The sequence below is a fragment of the Parus major genome, chromosome 1A (assembly GCF_001522545.3).
Source record: "Parus major isolate Abel chromosome 1A, Parus_major1.1, whole genome shotgun sequence".
Classification (NCBI taxonomy): Eukaryota; Metazoa; Chordata; class Aves; order Passeriformes; family Paridae; genus Parus; species Parus major.
Window position 1 is genome coordinate 42733705 of NC_031773.1, and position 27320 is coordinate 42761024.

Below are 27320 nucleotides of genomic sequence, written 5' to 3' on the forward strand. Positions count from 1 at the left end.
TTAAACTCCAGCAGCTGCTGAGTAGTGACCTACCTCCTGCAGTCTGAATGGAGGGGGATTCCCTGGGCTGGAGGATTCCCAGCTGCCTTCCCACCTGTGGGAAGCAGCAACAGGCCAGGGACAGACTGATGGTGCAGTGCCTGCCACACCTCCAACACAGCCTTCAGGATTTGCACTTCAACTGCACTGCTTAAAGACTCAGATGGTGATAATACTTTAAAAAACCTGAAAGTGTTACAAAGGATGATAACCCAATAATCCCTCTTTCAGAAGAAGGTGCTTAAGGGACAGAAAATAAGCTTTCACACAAAAAGCCTGAGACCAACTGGGAAAGGTCGCCAACAGACCTAGTACTGACCATCATTCTTACTCCTGCTATTACCCTTTTTCTGCCCTGCAGATCTTACCTGGTTTGTATAAACATCCCCTGCCCCCTGACAGCAGAGAGCACCTTGCTGACACGGCCGCACCTGGGGACAGAAACACAAAGCTGCCGACAGCTGCTCTTTGCAACCAGCATGCTGGTAGATGCTGGTGACCATCCCCTTTGGCAAAGTTGGCTCAGGCACAGAGTTAGATTGTACAAGTTCATACCGCAGGAGGCAGCAGAAATAGCTTCTGTTACTTCTAATAGCTACACTGTTTTCCTCAGAGAAGTTTAACAAATTCCCCAAGAATGTGCAGCCCTGATTCGGGAATGGTATTCCCCAATTTAGTTCTCCCTCTGACACACTGGAAACCATGCTCTGCTGTCCCACTGCCTCACCCCCCCTCGGGCGGGGTGGAGAGCAGAACTGAAGGCAGGAAAAGTAAAGATCATGGGTTGAGATAAGAACCCCTTACTGGAAACAGCCATGAGATAAGAAAATGATCAGTAACAGCAACAATACTAATGACAGAGGGTAAAAGGGAGGCCGACTCACTCATGGTTGCTCACTACATGGAGCCTGGCATGCTCCTTCCAAAAGGATCTCCTTCCCCTGACCCAGGAAAATGAGGTGGTGTAGAATAACCCCAGTTCCCAGTCATGGCCCGCAACTGCAAAAATTAACCCTGTCCTGGCTGCAGCCAAGACAAAGCCTTATACTTACACACTGTGGAAAATGAAAAATGCAGCCTCTGAGAGAAGAGTTGAGACAACGCCAGTTTCATTCTTTTGCTATTCCTTCAGTCTAACAATACTAAATAACCTATCCCAAGAGATTGCAGTGTAGTTGCACTGTCCCACATTTTTGTTACACTATTTTGAAAACAACAACCCAAATACAAACAAAGAAAACCCAGATTAAAAGTTCCTGCAATTCCAGGAAAGTCATCATTATTGGATTATTGAGTAAAAAAATTTAGATAAATAATTTATCATTCACAAATTTCTTTTAGTGGACTGATAATGAACTGAAAAAAAATATATTTAACCTAGAATAAATATTTTTGTTGTAGATAAATTAGAGTAGGAACAAATACAGACTTACATTTACATAAAGTGAAGGCAATTTGTTATACTAATCTCTGCTATAATATATTGAAAAAACAATTATTGCCTATTCCCATTATAGAAATACAAGAGGCACATTGTCAAGGGTAGCAAATAGAAGTTTTCAGAGCTTTTCAAATTTCATTTTATCCTTTTTATCTGCATCAAAATACCAACCTAGATGTGGACTACAGCATTGTTAGTGATCAAAACTGCAACCCAGAGCAGCATACATTAACTTTTACATTGAAGGAGTAACAAGATATTATCAAGTAAGTGGTAAAGGATTTATAAAATGTAGTTTTAAATTTTTGTATTAAATGTCAGTTTTATTTTAAACAACTCAAACCTTGAAAAACAATTTTCAAAGTTTCTTGTGCTGAGATTATTTAATGTTTTGACTTTATGGAAAAATACTGAAAAACAAACCTTATTGACAAGGAGCCTTAGCAATAGTTCACAGAATGGTTTGTGTTGGAAGGGACGAAAGATCATCTGGTTCCAATCCCCCCATGCCATGGGCAGGCACAACTTCCACTAGTACAGGTTGCTCAAAGCCCCATCCAACCTGGCCTTGAACACTTCCAGGAAAGGGGCATCCACAACTTCTCTGGACAACCTGTTCTAGTGCTTCACTGCCCCCACAGTAAAGGATTTCTTTGTAATATTTAAGCCTGCCCTTCCTTCAGTTCAAAATGAATGCCCCTTGTCCTGACACTCTCTGGACATAGAAAAAGCCCCTCTCCATTTTATAGGCCCCTTTAGGTGCTGGAAGAATAATGTCTTCCTGAAGCTTCCCTTGTCCTGCTGCCCATGCTGCTTTTGCTGCAGCCCAGGCTGACTGGCCTTCTGGGCTGAGAATGCATACTGCCAGCTCATGACCAGCCCTTCATCCATGAGAACTCCCAACTCCTCTGCAGGGCTGCTCTCAAGTGACTTCTTTTCCCAGTCTACATTCACATTTAGGATTTTCCCTACCCAGATGCAGCACCGTGCACTTGGGACTTGCTGAACTACATAATGTCCCCATGGGCCCACTTCTGGGTGACATCCTTTCCTTCTGATGTGCCAACTGCAGAGCTCAGATTCCTGTCATCAAAGCTGCTGAGGCTGCACTCCATCTCACTGTCATCACTGAAGGTACTGAAGAGCATCAGTCCCAAAAGTGAGCTCTAAGGGACCCCACTCATCACCATCCACTACCTGCACATAGAGCCCTCTCTGGCTGTGTCCATCCAGCCAATTCCTTATCCATTCAATGTCATCCATCAAATCTGTGTCTTTTCAATCTGGAGATCAGCATCTCATGTGGGACCATATCAAAGGACTTACAGAAGTCTAAATGTGACATTTGTTGGTGTTCCCCTGCCAACCATTGCTGTCACTCCATCATAGAAGGCCATATTGCTCAGGCACAATTTGCCCATACTAGAGCCATGATGGCTGCCTTGGCTGCCCTCCTTCTCTTTTACTTGCCTCAGCACATCTTCTAGAAGGATCCAGACCCAAAGGTGAGGCATACCCATCTGGAGTTTCAATGTTCATCCTTTCTCCCCTTTTTAAAAATGGGAGCAATGTTTCCCTTTCCCCAGTCACTGATTGCCATGGCTTCCAAACACAGCAACACCATCAGCCAGTTTCCTCAGGATCCTGAGATGCACATTATCAGGTCCCACAGACTTATGGTTATTCAGCTTCATCAAATCATCCCAAATCTGCTCTTGGCTTATAGTGGAAGGGACTTCACTTCCCCCACGCATGCCCAGAGGAGCAGGCGCTTGAGAGAAGTCTAGTGGAAGTCTAGTGGACCAGAAACAAACTGCAATTGAGTCCTAATATTGAGCCTGTAACTGCTGCTATGCTAAGTATCACTCCACTGGTAACACATATTCAGCGTACAGCCCCCTCATGAAAAGCAACCCTGCATATTCTTTTTATGATTCCCAGTGAGAAAAGTTACTTTTGTCCTTAGACCCAGCAGTTAAACAAGTTGAGCCACAAAGGGGTAACTATGCAGAATATATTTTATGCTATTCAGGCACATACAACCATGTTTTTGGCAAAATATGAAAAGCATGTACAAAGGATAAGTTATTGAAAGCTAACAGCATCAAGAGTGTGCAGATTTTATTTAGAGTCCTCACTTTGTGCTTCATCTTCTCCAGTGATCTTTTTTCTTGCCAAGTCCCCGTTCCCCACCATTACCCGCTCTCTAGATGGTCCAAGATCTTCCAGCTGTTTTCTTTGTCTGGTTTCTAGTTCTTCCAACCGCTTGCCAAGCAGGGCAAGCTCTCTTTGATGCTGCTCCTCCTTGAAATTAAAAAGAATAAAAATGTGGCTTTATTACATTTTGCACACTTACAAGGGACCAAAATGAGCAATGCATTCATTTTCTTTAAGGAAAATTAAAACTGTAAGTCTAAAACATCCTTTTTTGTTAAATTTTACTCATTAGTGTTTCATGGGTATTGTTCTGATATTCTAGATGAACAGCATCAGGAAGAAATACATCTGCAGCTGTTCCTCCTCCCAGATGAAGGAGCACACGAACCTGAGGTCTCAGTAATCATGAATCTGTAAAGCCAACCTGGTCAACCTCAGCCAGAGAGATTTTCACCCTCAGCAGCTCAGCCTAAGACACTTTTAACTACACAAGAAATCAAGAGCAGCAATACTGCTTTGTAATACTGAAACCGTGGTGTGAGAACAATACTAGCATTTCTTGCTCAGAAAGAGCCATTTAAAGCCTCTGAGGGGAAGGACAAAGTACGGAGAACTGCCTTAAAACTACCCAGTTGTTACATTCTGTAACATACCCTTTGTCTTTCAAGTACACCCTCCTATTGCGACAAAGGGAACATCTCTAGATAACTCAATATTTCTTACTTCTGTTCAAAGCTGAAATACACCTTCCTTAAAACTAAGGTCAGTAAAAAGAACTGTTTCAGTACCCTCTTTTGCTGCATTATTTTCACAACTTGTAATATATCACCACCTGAAGAAAGGAGAAGGACGCTGCAGGCCCAGGAGGCAAGGCAGACGATGGCGCTATGCTGACTGGATTGAGTGACGGAATGTCAGGATTCAGAATTATACTCCGGAATTCATTATGCCGACGCTGCAAGTCCTTTAGCCTCTTCTGGAGGCGAGCATATTCTTCAGAGGAAACATTCTGTCTAGGAAATTACAGATTTCTTATTGCTCAAGATCTTTGCTATCCCAACACAGCAGCAAAGCTCTCCACAAGCGCTCTGCTGTTTAACACCCCCAGTTTCTACCTATTCTTACACAGAAGAATTGGAAAGTAGATCTGTATATATTCTTTTGCCTACATGCCTGTCTAAATGTCCCTCTACATATTTAGCTATCTGCTCTATTACAGATTAGAGTTTACATAAAATAAATTAAGCTTTTAATACAATTCACAGTAGTGAGTCAGAGAAGCCACAGTAAATTAATTATTCAAGTCAAGCCCTCCACAGGGGTTCAATGAAGAGAGAAAAACCAGGACTTCATCTTTGAAAGAGGATGCCATGTCTTTTTCTCTTGCAATTCTGAAGTCTCGTTCACTTCCTTATTTTAAAGGGATTCCTGCAACTGTGCCTATCAGGTATTTTTTTCTCTTTCTTCTTGAAGAGACAGCCCTGCAGTTGTCTCACAAGCTCTCAGCTGCCCATCCTAAACAGAATCTATTCAAAGAATTCTAGTGCTGTAAAGGCTATTAGACTGGACTCTGAGTACTAATCTAGGTAACACATATATTCAAAAATACTTCATATTTGTAAGTCATACCTTGAGCCTATGTAATTTTTCAAGCTAAGAAAAAGCAAATTAATTACCTATTTAACACTTGATTTTCTTTTTCTAGTTCTTCCATCTTGGCTTCCAAAAGTTCTATTTTCTCACGCATCCTCCTTTGTTTATTGTCATTGAGAGTCTTTCTCTGTGAATGAGATGTTTCAAACAGCTAAGTAATTCCTTAATAGATTAAATCTTGTAAAAATTAAATCTATAATCTATGTGGCTTCAAGCTGTGACCCTTTATAGGATTTTCCTTCCTTAAGAGATGTTGTGTTGTTTGAAGGTGCTGAGATTGCCATGCTGGGAAGCAGAAGAGATGGGAAATGATCCCTAGCTTTGAATGAAAGAGGCACAGCTGCCAGTCACTCGTTAGTCAGTGACCAGATGTACTAACAAACATTAATGGTATCTAAGAATCACAAGTCATCCTTTAAATGACTATGTATAAATGAATATAAGCATAACCAAAAAAGTATACTTACTTTGGGGTTTTTTTGTTTGTTTTTGTTGTTGTTGTTGTTTGTTGGGTTTTTTGTTTTGTTTGTTTGTGGGTTTTTCCCCCTCATATTGATCTTAACTTTTCATGACCTTAAAAGATACTGGTACATTTCATAACCTATGTTCAATGTATAACAATGCTAATTAGTCTTGAGGTTTTACAAGCAACCTGCCTTTCCTTTCAAATTATTTCATAAAAAGTAAGCTTAGGAGAAGAAATAAAATTATAATATTCCATCAAGGAAAAGCAGAACATCATTTGTCTAGTATCTGAAACATCATCCTCCATCATCAAGGGGTCCACCTGTTAAATAACCATCAATGCACACGTGTGTGCAAAGAAAGCCTCACAAAGTCTTTGATGGCATACTTTGGTAACAAAATTGTTGGCTGTAATATTCTTTACATTTCTATGCTAATCTTGAAGAACCCAACATATTTAGTTATTATATAGAGTAAACTGCAAATGAACTCTTAACATTGAAACAATTCTAGCTGGCCAACAAAGTAAAACTTTACACAGGCTAGATCATTCAAAAAGGAAGAGACAGCATGCCTTTTTCTGAGCAACAGCAGCTCGACATAGCTTGTTCTTCATTTGCTTGTATTTCTCTTCATACTCTGTGAGGTGCTGAGTAAGCATATGCTTCTCCTGCAGCCATTCCATACGTTGGTATTCTGAAGTCCTTTGGAAACATCAGGTTAAAAAATTATGAGGTTATACAAACAAAGCAGCACATTCAGTTGACTTAAGGCTCTTAAAATAGACACATCTTTTCACAACTCCTACTTTTATATACTTAAACGATCTGATGTAAATTTGATTGTGTTCACATTCCAATTGTGACTATGACATTTGAACCTATGCATTATCCTAGGATTTCTTCAACCATGAGGTGTTTTGAACAAACTAATACTGCACTCAAATTCTGAATTTTGAAAATTTGAAAACTGATTCCAATAAGCTAATTGTTGGTGCCTTGTTGGGTTGGCATGCTTATAAACTACCCAGAGAAAATTCCTCAGTTCAGGTCAGACTATCACACTGGAACACAAGAGCAGATACCTGTTCAAAACATCATTTGTCAGAAGAGTTGAAAACTACCTTCTCTGTTTGGGAAAGCAAGGTGCTGCTCTATAGAGTCTACTAAGTCTTTGTAACAGACTTGCTTAGCACATGCTCCCAACCAGAACAAACACCAGCTCATCAGGAAGCTCCCACTAATATGGTTTTAAGACAATACTCCAGCTGAACACACACTACCAATGGCACATGTTATCTGTTTAGACTTTTGCACGGTTACAACACACTAAAATTAGGCTGTGTTCTCTAGCAGTGTATAGGAAAGGAGCCACTTTCTCTGTGCTGCCTTGTTCATTTGGGCTACCTGCATTGTGAGCAGAACTAATGGCATATTTAATTACATTACTGTTAAAAATTAAAATCAAATGGTGAGATTCTGTGTAGCAGATTTTAATAAAACCAAGGCTTAGTATTAGTGCATCCACAGAACTCCAGTCCTGGGCAGATGCAGTTTCCCTACATGGACTCTGAATGCATCTCCCTAAATTTCTCACCAAACCACCTCTTCTTTCCCCACAGTAGAAGTACTGGACGTCATCCACTCTCATTTGGGAAACAGAGTCCTGCCCCACATGTCACCTGTCATGGTTCTTTTAGTTGATGCAGCATGGCTCATACCTCACTCTTGTACTAGGTACCCAGGAACCAAAGCACTTTGGACAAGCACTGCTTAGCAGTAAAAGGATTTCAGCTAAGGAAATGGTTAAAAAATGCTTGAGTTGGGTGTGAGGCTTTCTTGAGGTTGTTTGGGTTTTTCAGTTGTTGTTGTTTGGCTGGTCTAAATGCCACTAATATTGTTCCCAAAATGCTAAACAAGTACCTGTTTGAGCCCATCTCTGATCTGTATAAGTCTCAGAGTTTGCCTTCAGCTCTTTTTCTCCTTTCCCATTTTCATTTAAAGCTTAAGATTGACACAGCCAGACATGCAGCTGCTTTGCCTACTTATACTCAATGGCACTACTTTATTTATCTGAAACTTTTTATCTTAAGTTTTCTAATCTTTTAGTTCCTACTTCACTTCCTCTTGCTTTGGTGCAACTTAGCTTTTTGGTGTTCAAGCTCATAAGACTTTACTGAACAGAGGAAGGATGTCCTATCACACAGATTCATAAAAACAATGGAAACATGATCCAAGGCTCCCAGGGTAGCAGTGGCACAGACCTGCAGGACTTACATGCAGGCTACAATGTTGCTTCATTTCTGCAGTATCAGCCTTAGTGCATCTCTCAGTATCTACATACTTGTACAATGATCTCTGAGGACTGATAAGTCCCTTCCACTGCCTTCTCAGGAAAACCTAGTCCTGACTGTTTTGTGATGCATAAATATGCAAATGACAGTGACAGCCTCATTCAAGTAACAGCAAGGATCTCATTCCACATGTGAGTACACCTCCCTAAAGCAAACATCCAAACTATTTAATGTGCTACTGACATACTCTGCAGTCCAAATGCAATAATATCTTCAAATGTTAAATTGAAAAGCACTGCTTAAACTAATGACAACATAGCAATTGCAGTACCAATTAGTAGCAAAACAGATGGAATTAGTAGCAAAACAAAAGGAAGTTACATTACACACTTTGGAAGTTTTATATTTAATCTGGGACACTGACTTTTTAAAACACCCATCACACAATAATGTAGTACAAGTTAGACACATATTTGGTTACTAAACTAGGAAATTCTGAAAAGCCATTTCAGACTGACAAACTAATCTTTAAATTCCAGGAAAGTGTGCATTTCTATGTGGAATCTGAATAAAATTTGGCTTCCTTCATCATTTCTTTGCTTCCTTCACCATTTATTGTCATACTTTGATGGTATGCGGTCAAGCTTATGCAAAAAAGGAAAGTGATTATTTTTAATTTTGATGAGAAGAACTAGAAGATATTCCATAACCTTTTACTTACCTCACATCAACTAAAAGTAGCTAGTGGGAAAGGGAAAGAAGTATTCACACATACTGACTGGGACCATGGAACCTTATCACACAATTACAATACCTGAATGCTCTTTTCATTTAAGCTTTCCACAGCTTAAACACTCTTAGAACTGTCTGAAACTCTAGATCCATTTATACCTATAGAAGTTTGACACTTACTTCAGTATAAGTGGAATTTCATTTTATGCAAGCAGTTTAGCTCACTAATCAATAATTAATTTTAACAGATAGGAATGGAAACAAACTCCTTTTTTTAAAGCTGACACGAGGAAAGCTTTTATACATGCTATGCCACAGAATATACGGCCATTTTTTACAACTGTCCAATATTTCCTGTTCATTTTAACTTTCTCACTTTATTCAGGATCTACAATCCACAGTTAAGTAATCCACATAAGCAGAACACAAGGAACATGAAAAGCAAAGCCAAAAGAAAAAAATTACTTCTCTGTTTCCAGTTGAGCTTTCTCTGCCTGAGCCCTTGCATGTTGACATTCTTGTTTCAATCTCTCTATTATTTCCTTCAATTTCTGATTAGATTCCAGCAAATCATTTTCTGATTGAGAAAGTGAGGCAAGCTGGAGTTGGATATCATCTATTTGCTACCAAAACAAAAAATATTTTTTTCCATTTCAAAGGTATGCAAATAAGCAACAATTGATTTTGAGATACTGAGACACTGCAAAATGGAAGCATCAACTAGCTTTAGCTTGTCATTAGCCTTTTTTACTTGTTTCTTTTCTCTTTACTCAGCAGTTTCTGCAGAAGCTTGAGATACTCCAGACAGTAAATCACTATGAGACAAAAGGTTTCTATTGTAGTTAAAATGAGAAAGGTAGGCAGGACTCTTCTGTCACTGAAGTGTCCCCAGAACTTCAGAAATCCAATGCTTCAGCACCAGGGCTGAACAGAACTGGAGGACCATGAAATACTTTGTAGCTGAGCTGTGGAGCTATCCAGGCTCTTCTGTCTCATAATATACAGCATGTTACAGCCTGTTATTTTCATTACAGTGACGGCCCCAGTCAGTTCACGAAACAAGGAAGCACTGAAAAGTCAAACCTCTGCAGCCAGCTTACAGAAATGATCATTTCCCTTTTCATCCCCCCACATGGACACTTATATCCCTTAATTTCTGATTTCTGGAGGTAAAAAACATTTGTCTTGAACTTCAAATGCACACAGGTTGCAGAGTATTTTGATGCACAGCTATTGTTACTACCTACTAAATAACATCATAGGCAAGCAGGAGTTAAAGTTTGATTTTCAATACTGCCATCAATTGACTCTGCAATCGAAATATACCTCTTTACACTAGTTTGTTCATTTATGAAACATCTGTTAAACACTTGAAGAAACTCAGATGAGAGATGCAGTGTAAATGCAAAGCATTACCTAGAAACAATTTATAAGTCTCCATGGCAACTGAATCTCCAGTTAAATAATGCATAACCATATTCAATATACCAGTCTATAAACATTCAGCTTTGAAATTCCTGGTACCCACAAAACATATGAAGCAAAAAGCTGTAAACCATTTACAGAGGTCCAGGAAAGCACGATTGATTTCTGAACACTTCTCCTTTAAATATCTGAAATACACATTTTGTCCCTCAGGGGGAAAAAAAAAACAAAAAGGCACCTTAAAAATTCAATCTAATCTTCAAACACAGAACATGGTAACTACAGGAAAGAACGTATTTCTCTACAAAACATTACAATGCAATAAACCTTACCTGTTTCAGATTAGCATTTTCACGTTTCTTTTCTTCCAGCTCTTCTGTCTGCATAGCTTGCTGTTGAATTTTTAATCTAAAATTGTGTAAGACATCCTTATTTTTTATCTAATCAAAATACAGATGCTACAAATAAGGACAAATCAGCCTGACAGAAATAGCATTATTTGAAGGGCTGATAAATATTTAACTAAAAAAGTATTAAAAATATATTTCTATTCATTCTTAGAATTCACATAGGAATAAGATTTTTAGAGTATGATTCATTTTATCATCCTGACCCTCATATAAAAACTACAGTAAGCCAAGTAAATTCCCAGCCATAATAACCAACTCAGAAACATCTTATTAGGGTCACAGCTTGCCAATTGCTGCTATGGTGCCATTGTGAAAAGAGAAATGGTTTACTCTAACACTGGGGCTATGCCAGCATTAAACCAGTTCTAACAAATGTGTATTGCCAAATTATTACTTCATTGGTCATTGAAAATGGTCATTGAAAATAACACTTAAAGGTTTGGACGAAAAGTGTTATCTTTTCAAACAATTTTTAATTCTGTGCTCTTTTTTACATAGTACAAAAGATAATTTTGTTTAATCTACTATAACAAACATTTCATAATGAAGATTTCTGTATCTATGAATAGGAAGATTTTATTCTGTCTACTGTGAAGACATTAAGGGGGGAAAAATGAGAAATTTGTGCTAAGATTAGAAAAGCCACACTACCGCAAACGCTGCAGCTCCTTTTTGCTAGATTCTTCTGCCATCTGCACAGCACGTAGTTTCTCTTCATACTGATCCTTTTCAGATTGTCTCCAAGAATCTTGTTCCAATTTCATCTTCTCTAGATCAGCTAGTCTGTTCTCGAGTTCTAACCTAAGAAATTATTCAATTATGCACACAAGAACCATTACAAAATGCCAGAAGTGTTTAGTTAAGACTGACATTTTAAAAAGTAACACAAAACAGTCCTCTTTTAGAAGCTGAGGAGGAAATCAATAGACATACTTTTCATTTTGTAAGGCTGCAATATTGTCAAAAACTTCCTCTTTGGCAGCTTGCACTTTACGAATTAGCTCCCGATCTTTTTCTACTAAAAGCACTTTATGACGTTCAACAGCTGCAGTAAGAATTTCCTTGTCGGACAGCAATCCTGCATTATACATTTAAAAAAGTTAAATATGTCATTATTGATAAGAACCTGCTGAAATCCCATATTTAAATAACTTTATAAATTCACAAAAGGGAACTAAAAATCTCAATTCAAATGACAGAATGAATGGGGGAAGGGGAAAAAACAAAACACAAGAAAATCAGAAGAGGCCTTTCTTACTGTAACAGTTGTATTTCCAAGACTTTTGAAAAGTAACCATTATACTGGAATCATGGTCTATGAGAGTTTCTTACTTTAAACAAAAGTAATTAAACAGTTTATATTATTACAGATTTAAACTCTAGAGCAATTTATAAAAAAATTGTGTCTGGATTTAAAAATTTTTAAAAGTGTTCCACAATAGCTATGCAAAGGTTAAGCAAGAAAATTTTCATTTTCTGGAAAAGTTTACAGTAAGCAATAACTTCTTATCTGTGAAATCAGTAACTGGGCTACAACAAATCCGATTTTAATCCACCTATATTACCAAGTGAGACATTTCTAAAACTATGACTCTATAGGCAGGGACAAATGACACAAATTAAAGACTTGTAACTGACACCTGTGTTCACTGGTAAATAAGCCAACATTCTCTAACAGTGACTCCTCATTATTTAGCTAATTCAGAGTTGCAAATGGAATTCCACATTATGTTCAGGTTAACTTAAATCTTGTCTATATTGAGTTTTGTATTTCATAGGGCTCAACATTTTTAGCTTGCAATACACTGTAAGTATATTGTCAATACAGAAAACACCACTTTTTAATTGCTCTTGGCAAATTAAAGTAAGTGAACAGAAACATTTCAGGAAGACAAAGGTACTATTTTGGGGCTATGGCAAATCACTGAGGACAGTTCTCTTTAAAGCTGTTTAGTGATTTAAACAACTAGTACTAGAAAGTTTTGGGCTTTTCACTCTAGAAGGCTATTTCAAGTTGCCTACATACTTGGCTGCATCAGGTGGCTTAGAGCAATGCCTATTTCCTTCAAAGAATGAACTAGGTACTGTATTTTGTTTCATGTGGCAGCCTTATGGAATTGATTCCAATTCCACAGACACAAAATCAAAAAAAAAATAACCCAACCACTGAAGCTCTGTGGCATGATAAGGCTTCAAGCAGACTATAAAAGACTCAAGAATTTAGAAAAAATAACCATATGAAGTATATAATTTGAAACAGATTATGCTCAAGTTGTGTCACAAATGCACTAATTTACATAAATGAAAAATTGCACTCAATTGTTCTTTGCCTAGTAGAGCAAGTGAAACAACTCAATTATTTCAAATACCAAGTGAATTGTCAGATCTATGACCTAGACCAGAAGCAGAAGGTGAAGGCTGCTGGAGAGTGTTCAGAGAAAAAAAGAATTGTATTATTCTAACTATAAGTAAACAGATGAAATTACAAAATAATTTCATACTTTACCATCCATTTCACTTTGAATCTTGTTTCTCTCTCTTTCTATTTCACTCTTTGCTCTTGCTGCCTCCAGTTTGACATTTGTTACTTCCAACTTATGTGAATGTTTAAGTTCCTTTACCTATGAATTAGTAAAAACCAACATCAAATAAACTATAATAAATTTCTATTTATTTACTTCACTTCTGACTAAAGATACCGCAGAGTCAAGTTAAAATAAAATTTAATTTAATCTCCATAAATAAATCAAAACAGTGATACACAAAGCCAGAATACCAACTACTTCCCCAAGTAATTTCAATTTGGTAACTACTTATAGTCCCCCTGGCCTCCTGGAGTGCTACATTACCTTCTCAAAACCCAGGTTCTTCATAGTTTTAAAGTGCATTTTAAATCAAATACTACTCTATGGACACATCAAATGGCCTCATAAAAGTAGGAGCTTTAAGAACATCAAATCAAAGAAAATTACTGCTTGCATGGAAACTTTCTATAGTTTAGGCATTTGAACGCAGTAATTACACGGTCAATGCGAATTAAGTATCTGGAGGAAAGCACTTATAATGAAAATCCATTCACAATGACAAATGTAATTACAACCTGCTAGCATATACAAGTGGCAAAAGGTTAAGAATGACACAGTAGCTTATTATATAACTACACAGAAGATTTAGTTGCTTATGTATGACGTTGATAACATTTCAGGGCAACTTGAAAAGATTTAAGGTGGCTTTTTTAAGGCAAAAAATCCAGAAGACAAACACATGCACCTAAGACAAACCATGTTCAGGAACAGGTTTGAGTGGGAACGGAAGCAGGTGCAGGTTAATATAGTAAAGCTTCTATTTTCCCCCCTTTGAGAAACACCACTGGAACATTTTATTTTGTTCTGCTTCTCGAGGGGAGCAAAGAAGACCAGCTGACAGAAAAAATAAAGGCCATAACTATCTTCTATATATTCTGAGAGACAACTGAAAAATGTTTAACAGAAGTTTTCCCCTCCTATTTAGCATGGGAGCCAAGTATGTCATATTACATAAAGAGGCTTTAAATAGTGGTATAGCTATGTCCTATTCCTATGGTAAGTTAGAACTTTTTTTTTAATGAATGACCAAAATTAAACACTTAGCTCATAAATACGCACTGTAAAAAGATCTCAAAAGAAAATAAAAGCATATAAACTTGGAACAAAACCTCTAAGAACTGATGCCAACAAAGTTACTCAAATATATTTTAGGACAATGGTCAACTTAAAATGCTGTGACGTAATTCCGTACCAAAATGTTTCTGGCACAAGCTATGCTGGCATTAGCCCAAGAAAAAGGCTATGCTAATGTCACTACCCCACTTCTAATATAACCTAAATCTCCACAAGTAACTCCAATGCAGCTTGCTTCCTGTAGCTAACACAGCCCATTTAGAGGATACTTTTTAAGATCTGCAGAAGCCATATGTCCATTATAAAAAATAAAAAAAAAGTAGAAAGATAAGTTTAAAGCTCTAAAGGCTAGCTATATTCATAAACATAAAAAACATGAATATAAAGATACCACTTCAAATCTCATTCTGTTCAGGAAAAAGACCTAGAAGATGGAATAATAAGAACATAACCTCAATCTTTAGAGATACTTTTAGTTATGACATTTCTCCTGTAAAGTCACATATTCTTTGTCTTTTAACTGAAACTGAAGGAAAAACTCCGTACCTATTTTAAGTCACAGCAGAAGACATTATTACTTTATTCTTAGTGTAAAATATAAGCAGAAAACCATAAAAGGATCTGAAAACTATATTTCAGATACCATAAAAGTACTTACTTGAGCACCTAAGGAATTGACTTCTCGTTCAGATTTGTGAAGTTTGCTAGTTAAGAGAATGTTTTGCTCATGACTTGTCTGCAGTTCCTTCTCAATTCGACCAACCTGTAGTTCAGCAGACTTCTTTTCTGCCTTGAATGAAGGAAGTATTTTTAAGATTTTTGGAGCTGAGTTGCCTCTTGTTACTCATCTGAAATATTTGATTGGTCTGGGTTTTCAGATACTACTGACTTGTTAAAATACATAATATGATATATAAATATTCATCTTTGCTCAACCATATATTCCCATACAACAAGGGTCTTGAATTTTAATCAAAAGTTACAACTATTTTTACTAACACTTCCTACACAAAATCACTCCCATTTTCAAACCTCCTTGATATGGGATGATGGTAATCTGACTTGGTTAGGAGGCAGCAGGTGTGCTTACCAGTAAATTACTGGGCTGTAAACAGTGTAACTACAAATGGTGCTCAAAAAGGTGTAATCAGCTGGCCTATGCAGTTATATTGACAGAAGAATTAACATCCTGGAGAGGAAATAAAATGCAATCACTCTATTATAGACCCTGATCTTTACTGAATATCAAAAAGGTAATCTAATATACGATGTCACCTTCCTTTTTCTGAACACTTTCATTTTCGGTGGGGCTCTCTTTAAAGCTGTCTAAGAAGATTACAGCACTTCTTAAGTTGAGATCAGAGCATTTTGTAACTAAGGTATACAGCACTGATAATAGTAAAAAAGAAAATGAACCATCTATCTGCATGCTGCAACTGTGCAAAGAGTGTAGATGAAAAGGCTCGCTACCTAGAGAGGTAGCAAGAACTGACAGAAGATCTGAGAATGAGGAATACAATGGAATCCTGGGAAAAGTGCAACAAGCCATAAATACCAAGGAGAGCAACAGGGAGAGCAACAGCCAAGTACTAAACAACAACTGCAGTAACATGTTGGAGAAAGACGAGGCATAGCTAAGCAAAAAAGACGACAGATGAGTAAAGGATTAAAGAGAGGAGCGTCATGTGACATTTTTGAAAAGAATAAAGAATTTACTGCAGCAGATTATTAACATACTGGTTTCTAGCTCCAGCTAAGTGGCAAGTGCTGACCTTCTTACTGACTACAAATACAGATATGACTTGCTTATTTGGGAAGGAGATCATTTAGCAGAATCTCTCAGTTGAGAGACTTGCCAAAGCTGAACTGGCAGTGCATGACTCCCAGTCAACTACAATTTGATTTTAAATCTGAAATGTACAAATTCAAATTGTGGAGTCAATGGCAAGATTATCAGTGATTTCAGTGACAGTTCTGTCAGGCCAAGTGTTATTCTTACTACACTCTATAGGGAGGCAAAATAAAAAAAACAAGTCTTACCTCTAGAGATCTCATCATGGTCTGCATCTCAGCTAACTGTCGTGCTTGTACTCTTTGAACATTTTCTGCTTGCACAACACAGTTGTGTCTTTCTGCTCTTAGTTCTTCTACTTCTGCTTCTAAAGCTTTTAATTTCTGACACAGTTGCGCCTTTTCTCTAGAAAGTGCTTCCACACGTTTACTATCCCTTGTAGGATCAATGCTAAGCAGCTGATTATGGAGTTCTTCCTTATCTTTATCCAGTCTTGCAATCTGATGATAGTTGTTAATCAGAAAAATAAAAAGTTCTTACATTGGTTAGGGTCAGCAATTACAGCAGTTAACAATTCAGAAAATAGAAGCAGTGGACATTTAAACATTAATTTGCTTAGAGCAGGAAATTCAAAACAATACCACCTGAATGCCTGTAATTAGTGTGGACTTTTTGAGAGCACTACAGAGTGCAATACTGACTGATGTCTTCATTAGCAAGCTTGTCCTCATTTCAGGAAGCTTGAGTGGGACACCAAATTGGGGGGAAATGGTCAATCTGCTGGAAGGCAGAACTGCTATCCAGAAGAGTCTGGGTAAGCTGAAGGAATGGACAGAACTGGGTCCTCTTCAACAAGAAGCACAAGTCATGTATCTGAGATGGAGTAATCCAATGCAACAGTACAGGCCTGTAGCAACTTGTCTAGGAAGCATCTCCATGGAGAGGATCTGGGGTCCTAGTGGACAACAAGCTAAACATTAGTCAGCAGAGCACCCAATTCAATCCTGGCAGATTGGCAGAAGGTTAACTAGCAGATCCAGGGAAGTGATCCTTTGTCCTCCCTCCCGTACTGGTAAAGCTGCATCTGGAGTTTGTGTCAAGTCCAGATGACTACTAAGGTATTCAGAGGGTTGGGGAACATGACAAATAAGGACAAGGTGAGAAAGCTAAGGCTCAGCTTGGAGAGAAGATGCACAGTGATGGGAAGAGAGGCAACAGGCACAGTTCGGAACACATCAATTTCCAGTTAGGTGTTATGAAAAGAATTTACCATGAAGATGGTTAAATACTGAAAGAGTCTTGCCATAGAAATTATGGAATCCCCATCCTTGAAAATGTTCAAGACTTGGCTGGACATGGACCTGAGCAAACTGGTCTCATTACACTTCAATATTTTAAGCAGGATCTTGGACTAGAAAGAGTCTCTTCCAACTTACCTTAGGATTCCACTATTTTGTAATTATAATAAATTATATAATAAATACAACAGGACTCAAATCTGCTAATAACTCCAGACAGCCAACATGACTGTGCCCCAACACACAATAAACCAAAAAAACCCCAAAACAAAATACCAAAACCAAACAAAAACAACTACAACAACAAAAGAAACCAAAACCAAAATCCAAAACCAAAACCCAGTAACAACAGCAAAAGTACCCAACTCTCTCTCACAAGGTAGTTCAAAAGGTACATACCAATCTGGAGACTGTAGATTGTTATATTTCAAAATAAGTGACACAGACTGAATAGATCCATACATAGAAAAATACATAGATTGTTATCTTTCAAAGTAAGTGACATGAACTGAATGTAATAGTGGGTGCAAAAGAGTGAGGAAGGTATCTAAGAATTCTCTCCATATTTGGAGACTAGTCCAAACTTTGATCTGCTGCAGTCCTTTTAAAAGTTTCACCAGCATTCTCTATGAACAAACCTGATTTCTTCAGCAAATGCCTTTTATGAGGAAATTCAATTGCATGATATGCCCAAGCCATCATGTAAGAATTAGGATGTTTTTATAGCCTCCTTGTGCAAAATGACATGGAATGTTAAAAAGCCTTTGAGAGAAACCAGATCACACTGTGCCCTGGGCTCAAGGTAGTTTCATTCTGTGGAAGTGTGCTAATTAGCTGCAGGACTAGCACAAACTCAACAAGCCCATGAGAGAGGCAGGCTGTAAAGCAGCATGTGGGTTTAGCTCCAGGAAGGACAACTGTTCTGTTTTTAATGCACTGCATTTACAAACTTGGATTGATTTTGAAAGTGATGATTTCTTTGATTTGTGTCTGATGTTTGGAGTAATACATTCAAATCTGGCATCTTAGAATATATGCTTCCAGACAAATACTTAAATGGATATGCAAATGACATCTGCAACTCATTTACAATGCTGTATATATTTAAAACATAAATAAGCTGGCAATTTACTTAGCTACATACACTTTTGAAAGTCCAAAGAAATGAATGAATGGTTTCTTCAAGAGCTAATACAATTGAAATAATTTTACCAAAGTTTTCAGTATCCTTTTGATTATTGCCATCTTGATCCAAACTCATGACAGGTACATTGCAAAAGGTACTTTTATCTGCCATAAACAATATCTTCCTCGATAAGTTGCCACATAAGTAATTTAAAGTCTAAACTTCCATTAGTTACTCAGATAATTTATTAATTTCAAATTAGCATCATGTCACCAATTCCATCACAAATGTGATTAAAAATAGCATTAAGTAAATATACTGGCAGCCATTTACCAGAAAGCAAGCTATTCTTACTTTTAATAGCACAAATAATATTGCAAGCCATCACTGAACAAATCTGCAGAGGCAGCCTTAGGCTAAGTCACAGAAGTGCTTTGAGAATTAAGAGAATAGATACAAACATGAAATGGAGCCAAACTGACAACCCTTCAAGTACCAATAGTTCCACAATGTTCAAGCAGCTTTATCAGAGATACTTTCTAAGTACTATAATAGTCTACATACCTCAGCCTCATATTTTATTTTCTTCTCTTCTAAAATATGTGCATGTTCTTCCTTTTGATGCTCAAATTCTGATTTCAGGAATGTATGGTCATAACGAAGTTTGTTATATAGTGTTCTGTATTTTTCTACTTCCTAAGTTACACAAAAAAAAGAACCAAACAAAACAACCCAAATTAAAAGTTTTCAAATTTATTTCCTTTAAATGTCTATGCAATGTTCCTATCGTTTCATAAGTGATGTTTGACAAATTGAGTGCCACCTCCTCCCTCTTCCAGGATTTCAACCTTCCCTGCCTGGGACAGCAGTACCAGACAAATAATGTCATACTTTGATCCCCTTTCAGTTTTAATTTCCTAAGGTTTTAGGAGCAACTATAAAGCAGCAATCACTGCTCTAAATGAAATAAAATTTCAATATTTATGACTTACATTTTCGAGCTTCTGATAACGCTCTCTCATAGGAGACTCCAATTCCTCATAAATTTTTGATTTTAACAGTTCTAATTTTTGAGGAGTTAGCACCTTCAATGAGAAAAATATCACAAATAATTAGTCATGTTCAGTTATTTACACTGTGATAGGTAACATGGCCAGGAATAAAGTATTTCAAATACAATTTTAGGAATTCTACTTAATTTTCTATTACTATTATTTTCTAAAATAATTATTAATTATTTTCTTAATTACTATTGAAATTTTTCTAAAGAAATTTCAATAGTAATTACAGAAGCAAAAAAAAAATGCATTAATGAACTAAAAAATATTCTAGGAAGATAACAGAAGCATTTTGAATGTCAGCATTTATCAGTAGAAGCAACAAAAATTTCAGGCTGAATTGCCAAGAGATTTATCTCCTTTGTGGGGGATGGGGGAAAGGAAAGCAGTCTCACATAATAGATAAAGAATTAGTGTCTAATTTAAACAGTAAGTGAACCAACCCAAAAAGATCAAAATGAGCAACACCAAAGAATTATTTGCAAAACAGATGTGTGCTCTCCAATGGATACATGGGCACTGGTTTAAATGAAAGAAAGAATAATCAAGAAAGATTCCTTGCCTTAAGCTCCATTCTGCATGGTATTTTGTTAAAATTTCTTGATATGGTTCACACAGCAAACTATCTACCAAGAAACAGAGTTTAAAACTAAAAATTTTATCCACAACTGTGATATATTCTTATTTATTCTACCTGTCTTTCACTTATCTGTATCCTGAAGTCCCTGGAAACTAGTTCTAGTTATGGTTCTGAGGTGCATCTCCTCCATTCAGAGTCTGGGAACTTTTGGTTAGAGATTTTATTTATTTCCTAAGAACATGTCCTGCATTACTTTAAGGAAACAAGTGGTTACATAGAGTGACACCCAAGTTATCTTAAATGTTGAGGAGTCTTTTTGTTTGATTCTGGTTTGGGATTTTTTAAGAAATAGAAACAAGAAAGCTGTAATCATGAAGAGAAACAAATATCTATTTTTCTAGCCACTTATCCTAACAGGTTTAGGCACCTAAGTTACCCTCCAATGCAGATGATTGCCCCCTTAACAGCAGAGCAAGCACAGATAGGGACTGAGAGTTTTACACAGCAACTAACAACAGGATCTGGATGATTCAGTTAAACAAGGAAACAGTAATTTCAACCCATAGTCATTCTAGAGAAGAGCCATTACATGGATTGGGTGAATTTCAAGACATCTGAAATATATCCAAACTGGGTATATGCATGCTGCATTAACAGAAAAAATATGAATGGCCCTACTACAGGATAGAAATACATACTAAGTCCTTCCAGTAAATTATCTCACCTGCAGCTTCACTTGTTCCAGCTCTTGTGTTTTAGCCAGCAACTGCTCCTGAAAGTCAGCAAGAAGCTGCTGAAATTTGTCATGTACAGTCTGTTTTTCAACTAATGACCGTTTCAGTTCATCTTGTGTTTTGGTATAATCCTCTTGTAATCTGAAAGATAAAATACATATTTATTTTATATTCACCTTTTAAAGTATGACATTAAAAGCTCAAAAGATTCACATACAGAAGCAAACATACTAATACCAAATAAGAACTAAGCTATTACTATACTCTTCCTGTAATACATTAAAAAGTTATCCCATACTTACAAGCATAAAAATACTGTGGAAACATTATCTGCAATGTCTTAAGGTACTTTGAATTGTTTGTTTTCTAACATGAACAACACTCAAATCTGTCCTCACACACAGAAATAACTAACACACATCTCACACATACAAATAAATCCCTTCCAACATTTTGCTGCACCTTTTAACAACTTAAAGAGAGAAACTTGTTTAAATTGATGTACCTCAGATGTTCTGCCCTTAGAGTTTGATAATTTGCTTTATGGTTTTCACTTCGCATTTTTTCATCCATCAAAAGTTTCAGTATTTCTTGTGAATTAGCTGCATCACCACTTTCACCCACAGGAGGAAGAAGGCTGCCCAAACCATCCATTTTATTATGACTGTTCACGATGAGTATGGAGAAGACAAGATTGATGTGTAACTAATCTACAAGACCAGCCACTCCTTCCACTGACATCTCAGAAGATCAAGACACCTGAACAAATACAAGGACATGTAATTAGCATTCAAGTACATTCACAGTTCAAAAGTTTCACACACTGCTTTTGCTTTAAGTACAGAAGAATCCCGATTTTGCTGTAACACAGGTTATAAACATTTACTGAAACTGTAACTCTTCTCTGTTAATGCAGCCTTGCCCTGAGAAGTAATAGCCCTTCCAGGAGCAGAGTACACTTAAACATGAAGGTCACTTGAGTCAATACAAAATAACAACAAGCACTATTTTCTGAAAGATTACATTATTTTTACTTATGCTATACACTGAGACTCCAACTATGATATCCTAATTATGCCTTTTTAATCAGAGTTCAAGCAGAGGTCACAGACAGCAGACACACAGCTTTTCTTACTACTTATTAAAGTCAAAGTCTGTTACACTATCCTAACAGGCTGTATTAATCAATATACACAAGTATTTCAGCTGGAAGAAAAGCAGATAATTCTCTATTGAATTGCTATCAAGCCCTCTCTGGAAAAGAGTTAAGGTATCAGAGACAGCCTGGAAGACAGCTGCCCACAGTTCAGTCCAGAAATACATCATTTCCTTATTTTCAAAGCTTATCTCATGGTTTATTGTGACCTTTCCAGAAAGACTTTTGCAAAATGTGATAATATCAGATTGGTGTGAGGGAAGCTGTAAATCAAGAGTTCCTGAGAAATAAGGAAGTATTCCAATATGCCTCCTTAGTGATTTTTGATATCTGAAGCAATAGGTATTAATCTGATCACTACTGACACTTCTACAGGATCTGGGGGAAGGAGGACTGTAGCTGACTTTTAGAAAGTTACAAAGCTTTGAAAACAACTACTCTGCAATTTTAACTTTTTGCATAGCTGGACTGATGCCTAAGAAGTCCATGTCTGCAGTGTGCAAAGTGCACCTTTGTACAAAGTAAAACTCAAACAGAAACAATGACAAATCTCTACCATCACTACAAATACCTCACCTTCTTGCCATGCACAGTTGCATGTATACTTTCTACCACTGCACCCTTTCATGGTCGTATCTTAAACACTTATAATTTGATTTTATAAACCCCTGAACTATAAGCAAGATGAAAGCCTGTCTTCCATATAGGAAAAAAACACCCATTCCACTAAGACACAATAATGTCAAGAAAATGTAAATGTAAGACTTTCTTCCCATTTTTTCTTCCTCTATTGCTAAAATGAGAAAAGGTCAGAGAAAAATCTACCACTTACAACATTACTGTAGGAAAAGCAACAGCAAGTGTGTATTCTGCTTTACCCAAATTTGCTGAGAGAATCAGAAGAAAGAACATTTTCCTCTGTGACTGTCCTAAACGCACAACCAATATCAAACATTAATGACGTAAGTTCTCAAGACCCTTCTAATCAATACAATCTCTTTTTCATCCCTGAGTTTTGTTGGCTGTTGAGAAACAAAGGGAAACAGCGATTTTTAAACTTAATATAAAGACATTTTTAATTGGTAAAACAACAGCTGGGTGAGGAGGAGAAGTCAGTGATGCTAAAGACAATAAATCACGTGAGAGGAGAGAAAGCTCTGGTACACAGGGAAAACTAAAGGCAGTATGTCCCTAAGAATTTCTAAGCACATCAACAGGGTTAACATGATCACTATTAAAAACAAACAAAACCCACCCACAAACAAAAAGAACAAACCAAAACAACAACAAAAATACCACAACAGGCAATAGTATTTTGCTTTCATGTGCTACAGATGCTAAATGAAACTATCAAACTGTAAACCAAAGCTCAGAATTAGGAACACAGCATTTGAAGTCAGGTCTGAATTCTGCTGCTTACTTGACTAAGAAGTATTTCTGAAGTGGCATAATGGAGACAAAGTCAAAGACACCAAGAAAACACTATGTGTTCTGAAAGCATGTCAGCCAAAAGATAAGCAGAAACACAGCCTGTTGTACTCTCTATTCCAAGCTGCTGCAGGTGAGAAAAATATTCTCTTCTCACAGCTTTTGCTACTATCAAAAAGTGCACAAATTACAAAGCAAGACACACACCTGGCCATGTATTAATATGCATGAAGATTTCATGAAAAAGATAAAAGGAGAAAAGAGAGGGAGATAATTACAGCTGACAAAACAATGCCCCAGACTGCAAAAACCTAAGTTGCATTTAAGGAAACAAAACTGTTTTGGCTTGCAGGGACATCTAGCGGCAAATGTCATGATTTGCATTCCTCGTGACAACTGTGAAACAGACAACAGAGATTTCATTACTTCGTGAGAGCTCTTTCCTCAAAAACACAAAGAGCAATTTGTAATATTTAACCTATTCACATGCAAAAAAGTCTTTTTTTGTTTTGGGGTTCTTTTCCCCACATCATAAAATAATTTCTGGCAGTAAACTGTCAATAATCAACAACATTTAGGGATACAAATACTTAAAGTATATTACCAACCAGAATCTCTTCTGTGCTAATGGCTATCAGTAGTTGCTCACAGTCAGTGAGCAGGCCTTAAATAATCTTCAAAATTACACAAAGACTACCCCCATAATTTTTGAGAAATACTTTAAAAGAACACTAGGTTCTTCCTCTCTTGGAGACATGTTCAAGAGGTGCAGAAGCATAAAACATACTTTAAAGAAACTAAATCTACCATCATATCTAAACTTAATTCAACATCTACTTATTTGCCGAATTTTATCAAGCTGCCAAACTGCAAACTTCTATCAGTCACCCCAAATTCATACTATGAAACCTTAACATAATTTTACACAGGTATAAATATAAAGGCATTGGTGCAGGGTCCTGAAACCTAGGAAATGCACACTCTATAGATAAAATGGCAATACTTACTGTAGAATAGCTAAGTGGAGTAAATCAATTACATTTCCAAGAATCACCTTTGTTTTGCCTTTCTTCTCCAATTATTTCTCCTCCTAAAGAAAGGAACACTGCTGAATTACCCACTATCCATCTCTCCTCTTTATAGCTGCCCATCATGAAAGGGCTTTTTTTTTGAAAAATTATTTCAGTGATATTATTTTAGCCTTTTCTTTGCTACAAGCTCTTAAAAGTGAGAATACTTGCATTTGGAGAAAAATACGATATATCAATATGATTTTTTTCTTTATATGGATTTTTATGGCATTTTGTTTACAACAGCAAGGCTTCCTTCTTGTTCACCTGGCATAACCAAATGACATGACTGCACCATGTACTGGTAATTCCATTGAGTGCCATACATAACTCACACATGGTTCTCTTTTCCATACCACAGCCATACTCAAAACACTTAAATTTATCATGTTTGAACACGGTTTTAAACAGCTAGATGATACAATGAATATAATTTTGCAACTAACTATGAAACACCTGGCAGTATTTAGCCTTGTCCCAGGTTTTGCTCATGCAGTAAAATTCTTGGTAAAATCTTTGGAAATCAAAGAGCTGCTTCACACAATTCATGGTCTAATTCCTCTGCTTGCTTCTGCCACAACTCCAGACCTCTTTATTTGCTCGTTTTTTTCTAATTGAATTAACCAAGATCTTCTGAAACAATGAACTGTTTGCCTGAAAGAGTGAAAAACTCAAGGAAAGCACAGCCTCGTGAAAACAACTCTTCAAACACCACCCCCTTCTCCTCCCTGCTCAAGAGTCCACAGTAAGACCAGATAATGAACCAATGCAAAAGTGTAATCCAACACAAAAGCTCTCTGTCACCAGGAATGGGAGGGTTCCATTCCTCATTTCTGTATTCCCATTCCTGTGTTTGTCATTCATCAGACCCCTTCATGGACTGTTTTAACTCAAGAAGCCAACACATTCAAACAAGCAGAAGACACTCAATAGTTTTTCTGTGAGGTCAGTGAGTCACACGAGCTCATGGAAAAATCCAGCAAGAGACATCATCAGTGCAAGTGGGCAGCTGGTACAGGCTAGGGGAAAGGAACAAAGAGCCAAGTAAACAGACAGGAGGAGGAGCAAGCCTTTCTCCTTTCAGGAGCAGAGAGCTGGCACAGCACAGAGCTCAGATGTTCACAAAATCACAGCTTTAGACTAAATACCCAGATTTTAGACAGTCACAATTCAGTGAAACAAATCTTATCTTAAACAACTATACAACATACTCCTAAGAGATCAGACTTCTCATGAACATCAAGTGTGTAACAAAAGAACGCCAAACCCCCTTCTATATTATCTGAGAAATGTGTCAGCACACCACATTTTAACAGTCCATGTTCTACTGATCTGTCATCAGCAACTTATAACAGCCAAAGCAATCACCTTAAAAAAAACCAAAACAAAAACTAGGGAAGCAAAACCAAAGAGAAACAGGGAAACGTTTGTTACAGAGAGTTCCATAACCTAGACACTGCTCAGATGTTACTGGAGAGAACCAGTGAAAATAAACACTTAACACTTTTGTGCACCTAAGTGCAGAAATACTGGAGAATATCTGTACAACAGCTGCATTTCAGAAGATACCAATCTCATGCAAGCTTTTATCACTCCCTCCATGACACTGTTCAAGGTAAAAGTTTCAGAAACAATGAACTATTGCGGTGTCCATCCCTACACACGGCACCTGGTATCACCCTTTCAGTTTCTGATTATACTACAGATCCAGTTACTTATTAGGTGAAAAAAAACAAGGTTCTCTCTCAACTCAGGGGTAAAATCTGTGCTTTAGCCACATACACTACCAAGTCAAACTGACTGATCAAATCGAATTTTAAATGGCAGCTACAGCTGATAAATTGAGCTGTACTCAAGAGCAGACAGTATGTTTTCCATTTTTTTCATGGCAAGAAACGTTCAAACGCACACAAGTTTTCACTCACTAAAATCTCATTCAAAGTTCTGCTCGGGCATACAAATGGCTGCGTTTTGCAAATACAGCTATAGCCCACAAACAAAACTCTTCAGAAAAATCACTTCCCCTTCATGTTGACTCGAAAATCGCTATGTTCAGGGAGGGCATAGGTTTCACATTAGCATACATATCTCACACCTCCTGTATGCAGAAACATGATTTTATATACACTACAGTACGTGGACGAAGATCAAATGAATGGCCAAGCGAGCCACTTAAGTCACTGCGACCTTTTTACTGTAAAGTTTTTTGACTTATGGATGTAGGAGCTCGGTCAGAGGAAAAACACTAACACAGCTGACACATATCCAGAAGCATAGAAAAATAATAACTTTCCTCACATCGAACGCGGCTGAGGATCGCTGGTGGAAAGCAAAGCAGACAAACGTAAACACTCGAAAGTCTGCAGCGAGCTCAGAGGCAGGAGGAGCCCCTGAACTGTGCAGGCGATCCCGAACGCAGCAGGCCGCAGAGGCCGCAGCAGGCTGCTCCCGAAGGCGGAGCAGCGGGCACAGAAGAGCGCCGGGCTCTCCCGTCCCGGCTGCGCGCTCAACAACGGCCCGGGCCGAGGGCAGAGCGCGGGGCCCCAGCAGAGGCCAAGCGGCCTCCCCGCCCGCTCGCCAAGAGATGCGGCCCCACGCACGCAGAAGGGCCGCGGTCGGCTCAGCCCAGCCCCCATCACAGTCCGGCCCCGCTCACAACCCGGCTCCCCCGTTCCAGCCCGGTCCTCCGCACACGCTGGCTCCCCCTCAGCCAGCCGAACCCCCGCCCACAGCCCAGCCGGGCGGGGCTGCCGCCAGCCCGAGCGATTTAAAAATGGCGCCTCTCACCTCCCGCCAGCGGCGAC

The 27320-nt window shown here is 37.8% G+C and overlaps 1 protein-coding gene across 9 annotated transcripts; it reads right to left on the reverse strand.

Annotated features, from left to right (window-relative positions):
* Positions 1–3480: 3480 nt before the first annotated feature.
* On the reverse strand, positions 3481–27320 carry CEP83 (centrosomal protein 83). Of its 9 annotated transcripts, none has more exons than XM_015627731.3 (17): positions 24973–26782; positions 24454–24536; positions 21368–23040; positions 20853–21003; positions 19483–19575; positions 19055–19186; positions 16315–16566; positions 14933–15064; positions 13122–13236; positions 11549–11693; positions 11267–11416; positions 10538–10613; positions 9246–9403; positions 6330–6459; positions 5314–5417; positions 4470–4650; positions 3481–3784 (listed from the first exon to the last, which is right to left on the reverse strand). In XM_015627731.3, exons 3-17 carry the CDS (start codon positions 21514–21516, stop codon positions 3602–3604), a joined length of 2151 nt encoding a protein of 716 aa, XP_015483217.1. In that variant the 5' UTR covers positions 21517–23040; positions 24454–24536; positions 24973–26782; the 3' UTR covers positions 3481–3601. The 9 variants fall into 9 exon arrangements, with proteins under 9 accessions (XP_015483217.1, XP_015483218.1, XP_015483216.1 ...); XM_015627732.3 differs by having other exon boundaries at positions 21368–21621; positions 22897–23040; positions 24454–26782; XM_015627730.3 differs by having other exon boundaries at positions 21368–21621; positions 22851–23040; positions 24454–26782.